The following is a 20,136-nucleotide window of genomic DNA, read 5'->3' on the forward strand; positions in this document are numbered from 1 at the left end:
CCAGCAATCACACAGCCGTCGCTTACTCTCCGTATTATAATTATTCTTACTCCGCCTGCTTACCCAGCCTCGCTAAGACTCAAGACTCTTTTTCAAGAGGGTCCTGCCAAGTTTGTTGGAGTAGGGGGACAATGTTGCTGCTGTTTGTGATCCCAATTGAGTAATTAGCAGGTACATTTTCAGCATCGGGATGCATTGGCCAATACCAGTTACATCGTACGTTAGCTAATGGAGGAAATCTAAGAACCCGGAGAACCCCATACATGAGAACATAAAACTCCACACAGAGGTGCCCGAGTAGGGATTCGAACCGTTGAATTCTTGCTGTAAAACACGAGCATAATTACCACTGCGCCACTATGCCACCTATTGTGTGCCGCATGATCTTAAAGCTGCTTTTGTCTCTGTAGTTGTACGAAACGTCCATTTGAGGAGGCCGACCGGACCGTGGGGGCGAGGCTGCAGGCGGTGCCCTGTGGAGCTCCCCCCGCGCCCTTCCTCGCCTGGCCTTCTCCGAGCACCTCTTCCCTTTACATCAAAAAGTCCACATTCCTCTCCAAGTCATTTCAGAAACAGGCATGTGTTGTACCTGCTGACACTGTAACGCATTTGTTTCTATGGATTTTGTGATACCCACTAACATTGTGTAAAAAAGAAAAAAAAGTGTGAACTATTTCCATGTTGCACATCACTCAGTGTATGGTGTTTGGCTCGCTCTAGGGTACCAGCCCAGTATGCATGGAACGTTGGACAAACGTTGGCCCAGCGGTTCCAACCATATGCCAACGTTGGTTCTAATTTGCACATTCACTGGGAAGCAGCTTGGCTTTCTTTGCTCTCAGAGTATGCTGGCTTTGTCCCAGGCATGGTCTCTAATTTTAGTCATTGTTACATACTGTACATGTTACATACATGTAACACATACATGTTACATGTATATAGACTAATGCTACTGCGCTCACCCAACCAGCACAAGCTTAGTTTCATGTTTGAAACTACGTGCATAACGATGAATATATAATATTGCAACTTGTATAAATATGTACATAGTCTTAATATGTTATTGCATGGCAAGTGCTGGTTACATTTTATGCGATGACATTTGTTAATTTGCACTGACTCTATCAATGGAAGCGAATCATATACACATATTGCTGTTGGCTTCGGTACCAATGAATCACGTTAACCACGAGTGTGCGTGTGTACATGAATCAAGGTGCATTCGGGGAGCAAGGCTGCAAAGTCTGCACCCTGGTGGGTGCTTACAAGTCCCTCTGCGCCCCTTAACGAGCCGGTTAAAACTCCCAGATGCTCCACCCATATGCACAGCTTGATGTAAAATATGCTCCTATCTTTCCAAACATCTGCTGGCACTTGCGACCCAGCACAGACAGTGGGTTGAAGCGAGTCCACAGTTGCTCTTTGTGAACCTCTGTACGGTGCGACCAACACCCACGTTGGGAGCCAGTGGCGAATCCAGGGACTTGCCAGAGCAGGAGGGTTTAATAAAACACATAATTCAATGCATGGTAAATATCAATACAATCACAATGTTTTGGGTCTCAATAATAACATACTCGACATTGTAAGAAATAATCACCACACACTTTCATTAACCGATTAGTTATCTAAATGACACAAAACGACCTCGCTTGAACTTCCACACCGGCACTGCTGTATTCTTGCATTGGCATCAACTCACTGAAGGCTAAGAAAATACGGCCGTAATGCATCTGGACACTTGCTGAACAAGTAAATGGTTTATTAATAATTAAGGGTGTAAAATATGTTTCGGTATATGGACGATTCTACTTGTGTTAAATTCGAATCAAAGAGCAAACGTCAACTTGCAGAACCAAGAGTTACCCAATCTTTAATAAGGTCAGCTTTAAGCTTGGATTCATTTTCTGTAATTATTTACAAAACATATACCAAATGCAGTCAGTAAATTTAATTTACACAATATATCATATGCTTTTGGGTTATTCACATATCATATTGTATGACTATATTCAAAACAAGTATAATTTATATGAAATTCCATATTAGCATGCACATATTACATAAACATTCGCATGTTAACATATTCATAGGCTTGCCATTGACATAACCTATACATAACCACAATAATGCCCTCAACGCAAACATCATCAATGAAAACACCCTTGGTGTAGCTCTATATTTTGGAGAGTGGAACTCGTACGGGATTGTGAAAAGGTTTTATGGCCACAGCAAAAGTGTGGTTCGTTCGGTTTCCATGAACGTGTTAACGAAACGTATTGGCACAAGAGCCCGGCTCACTCTGCAAGGCGACGCATTTCCATTCTTCAGCCGAGGGCGCCGATGCCACGACTCCGGTAAAGAGCCAGCAGCAGCCTCGTCTCAGAACGCCTTCACCTGTCACGCGGCTGTGTCTAATAGGTGACTCGTGGCCCCGCGAAACGCTGCACAGCAGAACCCAGTCCACTGTCTTGGGCTCTCCATTGAACTGCTGCCATCTGCCTCGAGACGTGAAACAGCTCCTGGGAACTGAAGAATTCAATATTGCACAACAGTTGTTAAGTGTTACAAGTGGCGACGACTTGGCTCACTGTCATTCTGTATACAGTACTTGTACTTAATTTATTCTGCATGGTATAATTCTGTACTAAATACCAAATATAAACTTCGTACATGTGCTAGCCCTAACCAGTGCTGTTAGACAGCTTTACACGCAATACGTACGTATACGTCGATTCAGTATTAAATCAGTAAGCAGGACTGTATGCGACAACAATTTTGAGTGTTAACATTTACAACAGTTTCATTAACACCGTTTCCTGCTCAAAATTGTGTAGCCACAACACAGTGTATTACCGAGACATTCCATTGCGGTTAAACTGCGATAATGAATGGCCAGAGGTTTCTGTGAGCATGTCTCCTCTGCTCTGCTGTCCCCGTGTAATGGATGTAAATATGGTGCATGGACACGTGCGGCCGCATTCCACATCAATAAAGCTTGTACAGTGCTCTTGGCTCCAGTGTCCATGTAGAAGCGCACGCTGAGCCCGACACCGGCTGGAACAGTCGCTGTCGCATCCACGGCTCTCAGTGGCCGTCTCCACTGCGTTCACAATGTCCCTTCAACATCCATGAGGTGGACACGTGGCTCGGAGCCACTGCGCTCACGCCGCTGATCTGGATTTGAATGTGGGGAGCTCCCCGTGAATTTCGTTGTTGTGTTGGGATTTGGTCTCAGCCTCATCAACAACTTCACGCAAACAACATTCGTTTTGCACTCCAAACATTTGCATATATTACACCTCTGGGAATTAAATATATTACGTTCACTGATATGCAACGAACATTACCATTTGTGGCAGGGCAGGTGGGAAGTTGCTGCTTCCTCGTGTGGGACAAGAGATAGCTCGACAGTCTACAAGTAGTCCAATCACTTTTCTAAGACAGGATGATGGGCATCTTGGCGAGAGTTGGGAACGGATTGTCTTGTGACACGATCAGGATAAATTTGTGAAAAACACGAACCATTCCACAGCACTGAACGCTGAGGTCATACTCGACATCTCACAGGTGTGTGTCATCAATGGGACTGCACACGAGCGACATCAGTGTCGCCGACTCCTGCCACTCTTATGAAGCCCATTTCTTCTCGTACCTTGAGCAAACAGCACAGGATAAACTCCCATTACACTCAGCGCACGTTACCAGGAAACATGCAGTTTCACGTTTATTAAAAGTGGACATTTTGTTTGTTATTAAAGGCACTTGAGGCAAGGTCGTCATAACCCACACGATATCAAAGTCTTCGTTGACTGTTCACAACACCGCGATTCCAGAGCCATGGTGATGGTATCCCTCATGACCGTCAGCTATTGCATATCTATCAGTTGGAAAGATAAAATCCCAAGTTTGCATATTGGAGTGCACTGCACATGATGGTAGCATGGCATTAGTGCCGGATGTCAGACACGATCAAATGCTTTAGATATGGCAAGCGGTATGGTCACGGATGCTCCAAATTGTTCCAAGGCTTGAGCTCCAAGCATGCGTCATATATGCATACAGGTCACGTGCAGAATGTGCTTTATGGAACCCATAGTGATACTCACTAAGAAATGATGACTCCAAGTAATGGAGGAGCTGATTGCTGATTTTTAATTCCATCACTTTGCATTTTACATCCTGGAGACAAGGATAAGACGTTTTGGGCAATGGCCCTTCTTTAGAATGTCGGCTTGTCATATACTGTACAGGTGTTAAGGCATAGCTCAACGAATATTGGCGAGATATTTTTAAGTGTGCTTTTCACCGCTGCCAGTGTAATTTGCGAATTGTACCGGGTATGCACGGCATACATTCGTATGGTAGTAAATGGGAGTGGGATATTTCTGCATTTTAGCTTTTGTATCATTCCACAGGAGGTAATGTATTTGGTACACCTTGGACAGGGATTAAACAGTTGTAAGCGTTTATAAAGAGGGTTGAAGCCCTAGGAGTGAAACCAATCAACTTCTACGATGTACATTTAACACAGACGATGTTGTAATTTGTTGAGATTCAACGTTTAAAAAAGGATTTTCAGTTTTTAGGGATGTCAACAAAGCATCAATGTGCTAAATTCCAGCATTTTACCTGGATACATCGATTAATCTTCGGCTTGTACACATGCATTAAATGGTGTGCAATAATTTATTTCCATTCATATGTTGTGTACGTAATGGGGTCACGTGACCTCTCCAGCCACTAGAGGGCGCTCCAAGGATTTTCCAAATAAACTCTCAACCCGGAGTCGCAACAATTTATTGAAACCCAAGGGGGGTGAAGAGTGACATCTTTATTCTTCTAACAATTTTAGAACATCATTGGAATGTGAATCAGTCATTATGATCCATATATACTCAATATTGGGCAAGTACATATAACAATGCATATTCGACAGCTGGGACACAATGAGCAAATGACAAATGAAAGTAAATGGGCTAAAAAATGTCAAGCGAATAGTCGTTATCAAAACCAGGCACCAAGCACTCATACATCCTAGCAACAACAAGACAAATATCCCTTGCATAGCCTTAATAGACTTTTTGGGCAAGTGCTGTTAGCAAGCACCTATGAAGGACAGAACAGCACACGAGGGGGTTGGTGATCAACACCACGCCCGGCCGCCTTTGTCTCCCTGATGGCGATGTTGACACTTCGCACCAGGTACTCATTTGAGGCTGAGTCGACCAAGCGGAGGCCCAGGACCGATTCAGATAATCATCACTGGTGTTAGCCATGAGCGGGAATCAAACTCGGGTTGCCGGGTTCGTAGCGTAGCACGCAAACCGCTGCACTATCGCTCCCCACACACACTTGCTACTTCCTCATTTTATGTGGAGGTCGAAGGGATGGGTTTAGATGAGTGAAACAGCGGGCGGGTTGTCACAGTGACGGACTGAGGACGGTTCTGAGCTGCCGCTGCTTCTCCTCACGTGCCTTCATCACCGCCTCCACCTGCTGCTCATCGAGAACCTTGCGCACTCCAATCTTCAACTCATCCACACCCTTGCCTTGCACTGCCACCACAGGCAACACGTGCTCAAAAGGAAAGCGCTCTACCGGTACCATTCCTGCAGGCAGCAGGGACAGGAAGTCTGTTGCAGCACACACACACACGGTCAGTGAATAATAAACAGGTACAACATAAATCTTGACATATTCTTGGTTCTTTCGGTAAAGTCACGTAGAAGGGAAACAATGAAATAAAAAAAATATAAAACAATATTTTACCGGAGACGTTTAGCGACGACGGCGCGGCCTGGCTCCGCCCTGAGCGTGCCTCCCTTCTCGAACCCACTAGCAGATTCCAGGGGCCTCCAGACGGGGTCCTCCGTGACCCTTGGCCTAGTTCCTCCCCTCTGCCCACACCCCGTGCTCACGCCCTCACCGGCATGTGCACTGTCTGTCCACCACAGTTGCCGCTGTTGTCCACCAGCCGGTGCTATTACACTACACCAGTTATTTTTTTTTTACTATGGGAGAAAACCGGAATAACCCATGCAGAAGAACATAAAACTCCACAGTGGCAATCGAACCCAGGCCCTTGTTGCTGTGAGGTACACATCTTACCAATACACCACCCTACTGCTGCGATGAAGGCAATGTCACTCATATTTACATTACCAAGTTCCAGAACCTTTAAATGTATTTACCTTGTGGATGCATCAACTGATGGCAAAGCTGTTTATACTTCTCTTGTGCACCAGGAAGGTCCATTTTATTCACAGCCAACACAGCTGCTTTGCCCAGGAGATCTGGGTCATAGAGCTCCAGCTCCTGCAGCACAACACAAAATAACCCCAGTTTCTCATTCCCTGCTACCTGGTCATACGAAGTGCCTCATTAGGGTTTTGTTTATCCTTGCCTTTTGTGACATTAGTGCTGTCATTTATTCTCAGTCACAATATCTGCCCTCTACAATTACTGCACCAAGCTGTCCTCTGCTTCCAATCCTTGGTCTCATTATCGTTTCTTCTTTGACAATGTCTTCAGCTTTCTCTAATTATTATTTAAGACATATTTTAGGCCTAGGGCCAGTTCCTGACAAGAGCTTATCTTTCGGTCATTGCAAATTTGATTGCTGAAAATGTTCAGACATGACTCATCGATAGAAACAGCAGCGGCCAGGAATCAAATCCAGGTGCGGGTTCATAACACAATGTGCAAATAATAATAACTTAGAAACACAATAATTTTAATACAAATAATTAAATAAAATTATCAAGTCAAACTGATATCGCGATTATTGTCACATCATAACATTTAAAATGATATCGTGGACAGAAACACCACTAAAATGAAAAACCTCAATCGCGCAGCAATGCCTCAACCCCATTCAAAAGAGGAAACAAAAACTTACGTGAACGTTTAAGTCAATAACTATTCTATTTTTTTAAACCTTTCAAATATTATTCACACTTACCTGTGACCTCATACACACACTAACCCCCTCATTAAAAATATATTTTTTTCCTTTAACTGCTTATCGAATAAAATTATGAAACACTACAATGTAAATAATGTTTTATCACAAGTTAAGTTCCAAGAGAACACGGCTAGATACAAAAATACACACACCTTGACGAGCAGCTGGACGGTCTGAAAGGCATCCCTGAAATGCGTTTTTGGTGACAGACGGAATCCAAACACGTCAACCTGCAGAAAACAAGGTCCCACACGCTACATTGCATCTTCATTTACACACTCGTTGGTGCCGGTTTATTTTGCTTCCATCAGAATTACGAAATTACAAAGTACAAGTTGACTGTGCCTGTGTGATGGCCGGCACGCAGGCAGCACTCAATTTGCTTTCCAACTCTGGACTCGGCGAGCGCCACGACGGCCGCGCGCCGAGCGACTACGGCACCGAGCCACCCGCTGGGCACGGCTCTCGAGACCAGCGACCCCATCACAGCGACCCCATCACAGCGAGCGCCCACCCGTGAGTGCCGCGGCTCAACCGCCACGCGTCGCCATCAAGCGTCTCCCTATCAGAAGGTCCTCGCACGCATTACCGCTTCTATCTGTGTGAATACGATTTGCGTCATTTCACTTTGTTTTTGACTCGCTTTATGCAAGACTCCAGATCAAGGCCTTCAGCCGTTGCATGACAGACGCACCTGCGGCGATACAAGGGAGCCCGTGCAAAGCAGCGGAGGCAGACGGCACCCTGAAAACCTTCAAATGCAGCTTTCATAGGCTTAGGATTCGAAATAAAAAAGTAATGAAAAAAAACGTCGTCCATCGCGCCCTTAGTGGTTGCACGGGTGTCAGATGTACTGGAGCGCCTCACTAGGGGGAGCGCGACCAGGCAGCCGGCTGATAAAGCCAGACGGAAGTACATTGAGGAGTCATAACGTTCATGTGTGAGGCTCATGGGAACAGATTCAGGAGTGGCATCTCTGCAAATGTAGTGAAATGTGACTGCCGCCAAACTCACCACGAACAGCAGTATTTTATTTCTCTGCACGTGCTTGAGGAAATGATGTCCCATCCCTTTGTTGGCGTGGGCTCCCTCTATTAATCCTGGCAGGTCAGCCACACTGATCTGTACATGAAGCCACCAACAAACGTGAACACGGGAGAACATTTACACCAAATATCACCGTTAATTTTCAACATGCCAATCTGGATGGCAGATGTGTGGAATTCCCAGAGGCCAAATAGTTTTCATTTTTTGGGGTATATGTTTCACGATATGAGGGGTAATAAAAACAATCTGTGCCCTGAAACAGCGACCAATGAGGAAACCAAATAAGCTGGGTTATTATTCTCTACTTGGCCACTCTGAATGCACTTGGAACATCCGTGTTCAACTGCTTTACATATCTGGCTCAAATCACTTGTCTACAGCACACCATGCCTCATTAAGACTAGAACTCTGCTTTTTTCGACAGATATATTCTTGACTGTTAAAAACAGATGGAAGTCACTGGGAGCCAGCTCTGGTTAAGTATGGAAGGTGGCAAAACTGATTCAGATCCGGCAATAATGATGGCAGCCGTGGCAACTTGTGACTCAAGTGTTCCTAGAGTGAAATGGCAAGTCGCGTCTCAGCTGTTTATTTTCTTTGACTGCGTTGTGCTAATCTGCGCCTGTGTCTACACATTTAAGAGTGAGCAGCACTGCGAAGAGGCATCAGTGTTGCAAATCGATGCCATAAAAAATACTTGAGAAGTCCCACTTACCTGCTGCAGTGTAACTGATTACATTTGGACATATATACCAATATACAGCTATATGTCCAAACAATGCAAACTGTGTAATTATTGTAAAATGTTAAGCGCACCTGCCTGTGGTCTTGGAACATCATCGTGCCTATTTGTGGACACAGCGTTGTAACTGTCGAACACAATGAACAAAAATAAAGTCACAGAATCACTTTAGTCTCAGCATTCTCGTTAAGCAGTAATTTCACAGACATCGTAGCAATGTATAATAATAATAATAATCGTGAAACTAGATTAGACAGTAAATATCATGGCATTGTTGAGAAACTAAAATAATGCCAGCAGCTGATCACCCATTGAGCTGATAAAATGGAACCGTTTAAAGAGCTCTGAACAATAAGAGATGATAGCACGGAGTGTGTATGCCACAAATAATGAAACATTTAGTTTTACACTTGCATTATTGAAATGACAAATTAACCATGGTCTTACAGTTTAACCATATCTGGGAAAGTCACTACTGCATCAAAATAATCAATTAAAATACAAGTTGGGCTTGGGCACGACACGTCACGGCTAGAAGGGATCATGGGAGCTGGTCAAGAAATATAACAGAGCGGCAGCCAAGGGATGGAACGCATCTGAGACGGCATGCACCGAGGAGATGGAGCGATGAGATCGTTCCGTGTGCAGCGGGTGCTAGTTGAATTGTTGCATTGCAGGATTGTGAGGGATGGAGGCAGATTGGGGAGGTCTTCATCCAGGAGTGGATTCTCCGTGGCTGATGATCTAAACTCACATAAATGTGGGATTTTATGAGGTAAGGGAGCTAAAAGATATGAATTAGTTGTCTTCAATTGAAGCAGCTAAATACATTAAAGATGAGAGAGATCAGGATGTGGCCAAATAAATTGGAGGAAGAACCGAGGCACGCCTCCTTGACAACAACCATAATTGGAGCAGCAGCAAAGGAGATTCAAGGACGCAAGGAATCAATGATGACAGATGGCTACAGCAAATCAGCCAAAGCATAATGACGAATCAGGCTTCATACTTGACTCCATGAGAGTTGTGACATAACAGAAATACCATCTGAATTAGAAGTAAAATCTTGTTGAAATTGTGCTTTATATAACAGAAGCTGCTCTTGAGAAAAGAGTGATCTGGCAATGCAATATTTATTCAGCTCAAGATAAAACAAAGCATTTTTTCCTGCGGTAATATTGCTTCGAACAATTCTATTGCTTGTCTTGCCATTTTCCAAAAGCAATAGAAACACATTTCCATATACAGTGAGGGAAAAAAGTATTTGATCCCCTGCTGATTTTGTACGTTTGCCCACTGACAAAGAAATGATCAGTCTATAATTTTAATGGTAGGTTTATTTGAACAGTGAGAGACAGAATAACAACAAGAAAATCCAGAAAAACGCATGTCAAAAATGTTATAAATTGATTTGCATTTTAATGAGGGAAAAAAGTATTTGACCCCTCTGCAAAACATGACTTAGTACTTAGTGGCAAAACCCTTGTTGGCAATCAGAGGTCAGACATTTCTGGTAGTTGGCCACCAGTTTGCACACATCTCAGGAGGGATTTTGTCCCACTCCTCTTTGCAGATCTTCCCCAAGTCATTAAGGTTTCGAGGCTGACGTTTGGAAACTCGAACCTTCAGCTCCCTCCACAGATTTTCTATGGGATTAAGGTCTGGAGACTGGCTAGGCCACTCCAGGACCTTAATGTGCTTCTTCTTGAGCCACTCCTTTGTTGCCTTGGCCATGTGTTTTGGGTCATTGTCATGCTGGAATACCCATCCACGACCCATTCTCAATGCCCTGGCTGAGGGAAGGAGGTTCTCACCCAAGATTTGACGGTACATGGCCCTGTCCATCGTCTCTTTGATGCGGTGAAGTTGTCCTGTCCCCTTAGCAAAAAAACACCCCCAAAGCATAATGTTTCCACCTCCATGTTTGACGGTGGGGATGGTGTTCTTGGGGTTATAGGCAGCATTCCTCCTCCTCCAAACACGGCGAGTTGAGTTGATGCCAAAGAGCTCCATTTTGGTCTCATCTGACCACAACACTTTCACCCAGTTGTCCTCTGAATCATTCAGATGTTCATTGGCAAACTTCAGACGGGCATGTATATGTGCTTTCTTGAGCAGGGGGACCTTGAGGGCGCTGCAGGATTTCAGTCCTTCACGGCGTAGTGTGTTACCAATTGTTTTCTTGGTGACTATGGTCCCAGCTGCCTTGAGATCATTGACAAGATCCTCCCGTGATGTTCTGGGCTAATTCCTCACCGTTCTCATGATCATTGCAACTTCACGAGGTGAGATCTTGCATGGAGCCCCAGGCCGAGGGAGATTGACAGTTCTTTTGTGTTTCTTCCATTTGCGAATAATCGCACCAACTGTTGTCACCTTCTCACCAAGCTGCTTGGCAATGGTCTTGTAGCCCATTCCAGCCTTGTGTAGGTCTACAATCTTTTCCTGACATCCTTGGAGAGCTCTTTGGTCTTGGCCATGGTGGAGAGTTTGGAATCTGATTGATTGATTGCTTCTGTGGACAGGTGCCTTTTTACAGGTAGCAAGCTGAGATTAGGAGCACTCCCTTTAAGAGTGTGCTCCTAATCTCAGCTCGTTACCTGTATAAAAGACACCTGGGAGCCAGAAATCTTTCTGATTGATAGAGGGTCAAATACTTATTTCCCTCATTAAAATGCAAATCAATTTATAACATTTTTGACATGCGTTTTTCTGGATGTTGTTGTTATTCTGTCTCTCACTGTTCAAATAAACCTACCATTAAAATTATTGACTGATCATTTCTTTGTCAGTGGGCAAACGTACAAAATCAGCAGGGGATCAAATACTTTTTTTCCCTCATTGTAAGTCTGTAATATGCAAATTTATTCCAAATAATTAAAATTCAACGTGATGGAAATGGATTGTGTCTGAAGGACTGCTTTCATCCAGCAGTAGAAGATGGCCTCCCAAGGTCACTTATGAGATACTTAGAGAAGAGATGTCAGGCAGTGGAGAAGATGAAGGTCTTGAGCATGGACTTGAATAAGCGCAGGGAGTCTAGGGCACACAGCCGGGAGGGGATTCCAAACGACGGGGGCTACAGAGAAGAACGGAAGACCTCCCACTGAGTGAAGATTTATTGAAGGTTTCAAAAAAAGGCCCTTGTTAGTTGAGCGGAGAGTGCACCGAGATGAGTCGGGTGAGATGCAAGAGGAACAGTACACAGGGCGGGTTCATAACGGATCTTGAAAATGGTGAGGGTGATGTTGAAGTTGATCCGGGACTGTATTGGGAGCCAGTGGAGGAAGTGGAGGAAGTGGAGGAACTGGAGGATTGTGACGATGCGGTCGCGTTTAAGGGTGTGGGTAAGTAGTCTGGCGGTGGAATTGCGGATAATCTCGTGTGTAAATGCGAGGGTATGCATTTTGGATAATCTTGTGTTTGAATGAGAGGGATGTGGGTAGGCCGCAAAGAAGAGAGTTGCAGTGACGACTCGAGATGAAGGTCTCCGGAGCTGATGGGGTAAGTGGTGGTTGTGGGAGATAATCACGGATGGAGGTACAAGGTCCTGCAGAGTTGAGGTAAGAGGAAAGAGACTGAGAGCTCAGAAGAGTCGCACGCTTGTTGTCAGTGTAACATCAGAGTTAAGGAGGTACCCGGTTCGAATCGAGTCGAGGACATTTCCCTGATGAGGCCACCTCATATTAAGCAAAAGATAAGATTTAGTGGAAATTAAGAACAGGTACAACCTCGTGAATTGGCGAAAAATAATCAAATAACCAGCCAAATTACTACTGCCCCATTCCAGGGTACTTGTAAACAACCAAATAGCTGTATCAGCAAAATAGCTGTATCAGCTATTGTGCTGTGACTGTTCCACCTGAAGACGGAAGCTTTTGTTGCCTCCGAAACGTCGTGATTTAATTTAGTTGTTTTCATTTATCTTATTTTATTTCACCTACGTGACTTTACCGAAAAAACCAAACAGTATGAATCCTTGCAGTAACGAAAGCTTCAAATCTAAAACCATGAATGCCACAATTGTATTTTATTTTCAAATACTCGGGCTATATGCATAATAGTATAGTGCAGCAGTGGGGACTGGGTGACTCAGAGAGCTAACACTTTGTCAGAGCAATGAGCCAGCACCATTGTGCTTGGATCTGGGCTTCAGATTGCCATGATTAAACTGGGTTTTCAAGTGTAGGGAGATAATGGCCTCAGCCCAATTACCCATGGCTTTACAAATATCCATCATTAAATTTGTTTAGTTTTTGTAGTTTAGTTTATATCTCTAATAATAATGATCCTAAAACAGTAACATATTTACGAGGTATTTAAATGTAAATTCACGTACATGTTAAGCTGGGTACGTACAAGGGTAGTCGGCAATCTTGGGCTTGGCAGAAGAGAGTTTCTCTAACAGTGTTGACTTGCCAGCGTTAGGGAACCTGCACAATACACACAGGTCCATACTGCTGTAGAATGCTGCTTAGGTAATCAAGTCAATAAAAAGTCAAATCCTCTCCGCTCAAAATATTAAGCACACACACCTCCTACCAATATATGTCCCTCCACAATCAGCCACGTTGCCTTCTGGGAATGCATAGTTTTTTGGAAGCATTGGATTAACACAAGGAAATTATGGACCAGGTTTGATATTCAGTGTCTCATCAGAAGAGTCAGGCTCGCTTGAACCAATGCTGGTGAACTGTCAGGTGTTATAGGCAAGGATAATCTCTTGTTAGATGCGTCCTAGTTTAACAAAAAACTATACATTAGCATATGTGTGGAGAATATAACGTACACAAAAAGCAGACAATTTTCATATGCCTGTAACGATTCCACATTCCCATAGGACGACATCTCATGAATTACCTCAAAGTGGTTCTCACTCTTCCATCTTCACAGGGGTATAAACAGCTTCGTAAGTCCATCGGCTCAGCCAGCCAGTCAGCACATCAGCAATTCTCATCACACAGAATCCACCGAGGACTCAGTGTGACCGTAATAAATCATGAACATATGGTCGGAATGATCAGTTAATTAGGAACCATGACCTTACACCAGGTGGTGGACAAAGTTGGGGAAGGGCGGATACAATGCAGTGGGGGCTGGGCAATTTGTCCACAAGGCTGATTGTCACTCACAGCATTTACTTCAACGTCTTTATCATGCAGGGCCCAATACGGCTTCATTCTGATTAAATTAACCTGTGGATCTGGGCGATGCAATGTTATCCATGTGTGACTCGTGATTTTTTACCAACGTGTAAAAAGAGCCGTGACTACAGTTACCCGATGAGGCCAACGTCGGCAATGAGCTTGAGGTCGAGACGAATCATCCGCCTCTGTCCGGGGCTGGGCTGATAATCCGTGGTGAGTCCCCCACCCAGGCCGCCCACCGCAACGCGCACGCGGTCCTCAGGGCTGTTCACCTCCCCTGAAAGTAAAACAAGAATAGGATGAGTAATCAGGAATTGTCACTGCTAAGGAAGGCCTTAGCGGTGACACTTCTTCAGCAGTGGTAGCACAGTTAGGAAACTTTTCATGAGAATATCCAGGGAATTTCTTGAACATTTTCTGTACACAGTGAATACCCATCGAGCCTAACTTAAATCAGCCAGAATGTGGGGGATGCCGGACAAGCTTCTCACAAACAAAGCAATACAAATAAAGAAAACAAAACTAAAATGAAGCGACGACGCAAACTTCGTGAGTGGTGGGGTCCTCACAACCACACGGAGACATCGCGATCGTTTGCATTTACCCGTGCCTTTAATTCACTTAAGCTCTCATGAGATTGTAATGATACAATTATGGGTCTGGATGCCATGTGCATATATCCTCAACTAGCTTGTTTGCCCGTCCGAGGACGGAAGCTGTAATATTTATGAATAAATTGTCCAGAATATAATTGTATCTTGTGTAAATTTAATGGCAGTGAATCTTGCACAAAACGACGTCATAAAACACCTCACTTCATGTCACTGTAGCACTATATAACTGACCTTCAATTTGTTCAAATTCACTGCTCTGATATTTTATTCTCTTCTGCTTTCGGTCGCTGGGGTTGAAATAAATTTGAATTCGATACAATATCTGGAAAATCACCGAGAAATGTCTATTTTACCATCATTTAGAAGCATAAATTAAACTAACCTTTTGTCTCAAGTGTTGAAGAAATAAATAAAGACACCAAATCCACTTTGTTGCTGCGTATAATTATTTATTCGATTCACTTTCAATAAAGAAACGTCAAACTTAAAGCGAATTTGCGGATTTTTTTAAATTTCCGCTCAACCTTCTTCTGCGCGAGTGTAAAAATCCACCCGCTCATGAATATTAATGACTGGGGGTGCGGCATGTGGAGTGACGTCATGCGAGTTACACACAAATAGCCATTCTTGGCCCATCATAGTCGTAATGCTCAAATGTCGTGCAATGCATACCTATGAGGGTCCCGTCATCTGTGTGGACAGAAATCCCCAAGGGCACCTCGATTTGAAAGTCTTTGCCTTTTGCACCTTTGAGACATCGAACACTGCAATCACGCCGTGCAGGGAATCAGTTGTATGTAATACGTAGTCATTATTAACCACCCACGATGTACATGAAACACTTAATACCCTGCACAAATGATACTTAACGGAGTGTGTAAGACAAAAGATGGAAGATATAGAAACACAGTACTCATTAACAATACCCCTTGTATGCATTCAGGTTGTCAATAATAATGCACCAAGTCTAAGTTAGTTCACCAGGGCAGTGTGCCGTGCAAGAGCAATCAATGCACAGTTGTCTCTAAACTTTGTGCAATGGCAAGAGGCAGTGGTGCGTCACTCCTCGTGGGTGCGTGCGAGTCCGCACACGGCTGAGGAGGGCGGACTCTGCCAACAAATCACGCTCGACGAGATTTCTGTTTATAAGTCGCTGAGCTATGGTCCAAAAAAAATGTCATGCGGCGAGCAACAAACAGCACTATCAACATCTTGAATGTTGTCATGAGGAACAGCTTGGGGAAAAGATACGGTGGCAGGGAATTCCAAAGTGCGGCAGTTCGAGGAAAGCAGCAGGGCGATACGTGCGGTGGATTGTAACAGGGAGGGCATAAGGAGGGAATCCAGCCACCTTCTACCATCGACGTCGGCGTCGCATAACAAACAGCGTGGCCGCTGCAGCAGCTCCGCGGACTACTTCCCACTGCCTCGGGTGCCAAGACCAGGCACCACGGACTTGGCACCACGGGAGCGGGCGAGGCGAGAGGTCACCTGCTGTTGCCTCCGACCCCGGCCGCGAGGCGCTTGGAGGGCTGCCGATCGGTGACTTGGCGCAAGGAGGAGCCGGGCCGGGCCAGGACCCAGACGTCTCCGCCGGGGCCGCCCTCCCCGCCAAGGCGCGGCAGCCCCATGCCGCCCGTGCCGCCCCGCACGTGGAGCCGCAGCGAGTCCACGAAGTGGCGGTGCCGCGGCGTCTGGGCGGGGTGGGGAGGGAGACACGGGGCCGGCAGCTCCCTGGCACTCCCGACTCGCGTCCCAGGGCTCTCCGCGCTCTCTCGCCTCTCCCAGTGATCACAGCGCACGGTGCGCTCGGTGCTCTCGGCTCACCGAACAAATGAGTGACCGTCCATAAATGACGTCACGCGATTTTGGCCAATTTTTGACCCCCCCTCCCCCCCTCGTCACACGGCGTCACAAAAAGTCAGACCCCCCCTCAAATGTGTCGTCACAAAGCTCTGCCCCCCCCCCAAACCATATTTCCATTTTGAAAATAAAACAAGCTTCAAATCGCTTTAAACTATTGTCATTGTAGTGCGTATTTAATGTGGCGCTTTACTCTGATGTAGGAGAAAACACGTATATTAAAAAGGCGTTGGAAAGCTGAAATTTAGCATAAAATTAACTTGAAAACATTCATCGTCTAAATAAAACTGCAGATGTTCAAAATATTATATTGAAATTCTCTTATAATTATAAAATATTAAAAGTAATTCTAACTATAAAAAATACTTAAAACTTTGTAGTAGAACGAAGCAAAATGGAGCTTACAATTATATCAATCACATTCGTTCCACAGAATGAAAAGCCCTGGTAGAATTGAAATAAACATGTATAATAACAATAATTTAAAAAGTACAAAATGTATGCTTCTCCATTCTCCCATGGAGAAGCAAAACGCTCCTTCATGGAGTAAATAAAAGGTGACCTTAGTAAATTCAAATAATCAAATACAGTAGTTAATAATGAAAACTGATTAAAATTAGTGTTATAACAATTATATTGTTTATATTTATTTAAAGTTGCGCATTTTGATGTGACGTCACATTTCTAAACCTCCCCCTCTCGTCACACATCGTCACAAATGTCTAACCCCCTCCCCGCTCTAGGTGCGTGACGTCATTTATGGACGGTCCCTGAGCCGCAGCCGCAACACCCGGCCGCCTCGACACATCCCGTCAGCCACTCGGCTTTCTGGGGAGTGCGACTTGTCAACAGAATTTGTTCAAAACAACGCAAGAAAATTCTGGCCCGTTTTCGACTTTCAGCGTCTCATCAGCAGCCAAGGGCGCGCGGCGCGCGGCGCGTGCCCGGGGCTCTGCGCGGCCTGGCTCGGCTGGCCGCGTGGAGTCGGGCAGCCTCCGTACACGGTTGGCTCTGCGAGGCTGGCTGTGTGTAGGCTGGCTGTAGGCTGTGTGTAGGCTGGCTGCGTGAAGTTGGGTGTCCGTAGGGAGGCTGGTGTGGCCGCACCTTCCCTGCTGCCTGCAGGAGGAGCGCGCTGACCCCGCGCACCATGGCTGCTGCCCCCCGTCTCCCCACGCGGCTCCGCCTCCTCCTCGGTCGCTCCCCGCGGCCTCCACGAGGGGGCGCCGCGGCCTGGGCGGTCTCCTCGGCCGCCTCGCCCCGCTGGGCGCTCCCGAGCCCAGGGAAGGGCTCATTCGCAAGTCACCGGAATGACAGAGGCGATAACATAAAACAAATACAACAATTGAGCAAATACAACAATTGAGCAAATACAACTACGTTACAGAAATCATCTAAATACTGCACAAACAATCGACATCAGATTTAATACATGCCCTGTATGTATTTATTGTGGAGGAGGGGGTGAGTCCTTTGTCCAGAGCAGACATTCCACGTTCCTCTGGTGGGACGGTGCTGGTGTCTTAATGTGACAACCACTGTTTTTTATTAACCATGAGATACAAGCTTGCAGAGAGGAGAATAGAATGGGAAGGATGAGTGGTTGTTATGTGGAGTGATAACGATTATGTCGATAGTGATTAAAAATCATGATCGTGATGCATGTTGGTAGCGACTGTGATGATGGGGATTTTGAGTGCTGCCGGAGTTCTGCTCAAGATATGTGTGGATGGTAATTAGGCTAATGATTATTATGAGATAGGGAATGACAGCAGGGTAATGATGTTGATTACGATGGTGAAAGCAATGACGTACAGAAATACCCATTGTTGTACCGTACTACGCTGCAACGTTTTTGCTCGCGCCTTCACTGACCAGTGCCATGAAGTGTGGTCACGTCACACCTACGACTCGCACCGCGTGGGAAAGCCCTCATATTGCAGCGGCTTGACAAACATCTTTGGATATTTTGGCCACACGATCGGCGTGACGCCGATTAACTTTTGACATGACCGCCAAAGTCGACATCAGCCACGTGGACTCGACGTTGTCACTGCTCCAAGAAGAGGAGGACACGAAGTCGACTTCTGTCGTCACGCAGCAGTTACAGCGACAAAAAAGGTGTCCACATCCCACATAAAACCTGCGCACATGAAAATGCCCAACGTCTACGTATCTTTTTTTGGAGATAACATAAATATACACACATCCCATATCTGTTGCTCCACACAAAAAATAAAAGTGTTTTTATACATTACATCAGCCAAACGGCCTTCTGGGAGCACACAACCTCAGCAGCATTGGCACAACACACCAAAACTGGACCGGTTTCGAAATTGTCTCATGAGTAAACCGTGCTTTCTTGAACCGAAGCCAGTCAACTGCTGGATATTTCAAGGTTATTGGAGATAAAATAGTGGGTTTGGTGGTGATAAAGGCAATGGTGGCAGTGTTGATGATGGTGGTTGTGACGAGATAGAAGATGATGTGGGCATGACGATGGTTGTGAATTGGTGATGAAGCTGAGTTGGTGATGATGGTGACACGGGCAGGTGGAGTGTGTGTTTGAATTCAGGCAGGATTTTTGTTGTATTAAAATGTATTTAATTTTAAAATGTATTTAATTTAAATTACCTACATATAAATGGATCGTGCCTAATGTTCACAAGAATAAATCTCCCTATAATGGGTGTTGACATCCCGTGACATCGAATATGATTCGGCCATTGTGTGCCGGCACTACGGTCCAATATAACTAACTATGAGTAATAACTCGCAAATTACGTAATTTGAAAACACAAAGCATCATTGTCCCCTACTGCAAAAGACATGGCATGACTCTCCTAAAACGTAGTCTTGAGACTCACTGAGACTGTCCTGAGTAAACGAGGGGAATCAGGAAGATACATTCAAGACAACAAAAGGAAACGGGGGCTGTGGAAAGACAAATGTTGTTATGGCTGTCACGTAAGATCGACGATGACTGGTTATGTATTCTACCCGTGGGTCTTCATGTGGCTCAATAGACCGATGCGGGCAGCAGAGATTCGACTGCAGACCTAGCACGTGAACACTGAAGAGGCAGTGAAGCGTGTTGTGTTTACTTTGTTGTCCTTCCCTTCCACATCCGATTAGCACGGTTGGCTACGTATGGTGCGACAGAAGTTCAACAAGCACACACACACACGCTCACTTCTCGACAGCTGCTTTCGCGCGTCGGCCTCCAGATAGTTCAACGCCGTCGGAAAGCATGGAGGAACGCCACAGCAACCGGTCTTGCTCTGTCTCGTCTCAGTCACCATTGTCGATGTTCCACTGAGCCAGTGCTCTCCACTTTCATCCTTCTCCCAAGAGCCTTCTTTGTCCTCCAGCAGAGCGCTTGCCCACTTTCAGTTTCCCATAGAGTGCGAGTCTTGGTAAATCTACTGTCGTCCATACGGAGTACGTGCCCGGGCCATATCAATGTCCAGGGGCTTTGTCGTCTTCTCACGCGCATGTGGTCGACAGCATACATGTGATGGACTTTGATGCGACGCGATCAAGCTGCGGAATGTTGCTGCTGCTTTGTATTTCGCCAATCGCCACAGGACGTTGCTCCATTTGGTTCTCCCTCTCGTCGAGCTGCCTACGCGCGAACATACATGACGGTGAACAAGAATTGCCCAGATTCAGGTTCACCCTGCCGCGCTGACAGCGTTGAGCCATTGGCCTGAGAGACCGGACGCCCTCCATGGCTGCGCCCTCGCCAGGTTGGGCCCC

General features: G+C 45.5%; 2 protein-coding genes across 6 annotated transcripts in view; one reads left to right on the forward strand and one right to left on the reverse strand.

Annotated features, from left to right (window-relative positions):
• LOC116940781 (disintegrin and metalloproteinase domain-containing protein 11) overlaps positions 1 to 3,008 on the forward strand; it is a 124,270-nt gene extending 121,262 nt beyond the window's left edge. For all 5 annotated transcript variants that reach the window (XM_032950970.2, XM_032950971.2, XM_032950969.2 and 2 more), the window contains one exon: positions 411 to 3,008. In XM_032950970.2, coding sequence (XP_032806861.2) covers positions 411 to 431 — 21 coding nt within the window. In that variant the 3' untranslated portion in view covers positions 432 to 3,008. The remainder of the gene's footprint in view (positions 1 to 410) is intronic.
• On the reverse strand, positions 1,471 to 18,412 carry GTPBP10 (GTP binding protein 10). The gene is made up of 11 exons (XM_032950981.2): positions 17,485 to 18,412; positions 16,009 to 16,211; positions 15,190 to 15,281; positions 14,036 to 14,180; positions 13,116 to 13,189; positions 8,831 to 8,883; positions 7,982 to 8,089; positions 7,120 to 7,197; positions 6,195 to 6,318; positions 5,479 to 5,636; positions 1,471 to 3,655 (listed from the first exon to the last, which is right to left on the reverse strand). Exons 1-11 carry the CDS (start codon positions 17,527 to 17,529, stop codon positions 3,581 to 3,583), a joined length of 1,155 nt encoding a protein of 384 aa, XP_032806872.1. The 5' UTR covers positions 17,530 to 18,412; the 3' UTR covers positions 1,471 to 3,580.
• Between the last annotated feature and the right edge of the window lie 1,724 nt (positions 18,413 to 20,136).

Source organism: Petromyzon marinus, chromosome 10 (assembly GCF_048934315.1).
Source record: "Petromyzon marinus isolate PM22_M1 ecotype Great Lakes invasive population chromosome 10, UKy_Petmar_22M1.pri1.0, whole genome shotgun sequence".
Classification (NCBI taxonomy): Eukaryota; Metazoa; Chordata; class Hyperoartia; order Petromyzontiformes; family Petromyzontidae; genus Petromyzon; species Petromyzon marinus.

Coding starts and splice junctions, on each gene's coding strand:
- GTPBP10 (XM_032950981.2), bottom strand. CDS start 17,529: ATGGTGCGCGGGGTCAGCGCGCTCCTCCTGCAGGCAGCAGGGAAG. Junction 16,212..17,484: donor TCCTGCAGGCAGCAGGGAAG/GTGCGGCCACAC, acceptor CACCCCGCCCAG/ACGCCGCGGCACCGCCACTT. Junction 5,637..6,194: donor TCAGTTGATGCATCCACAAG/GTAAATACATTT, acceptor GTGCTGCAACAG/ACTTCCTGTCCCTGCTGCCT.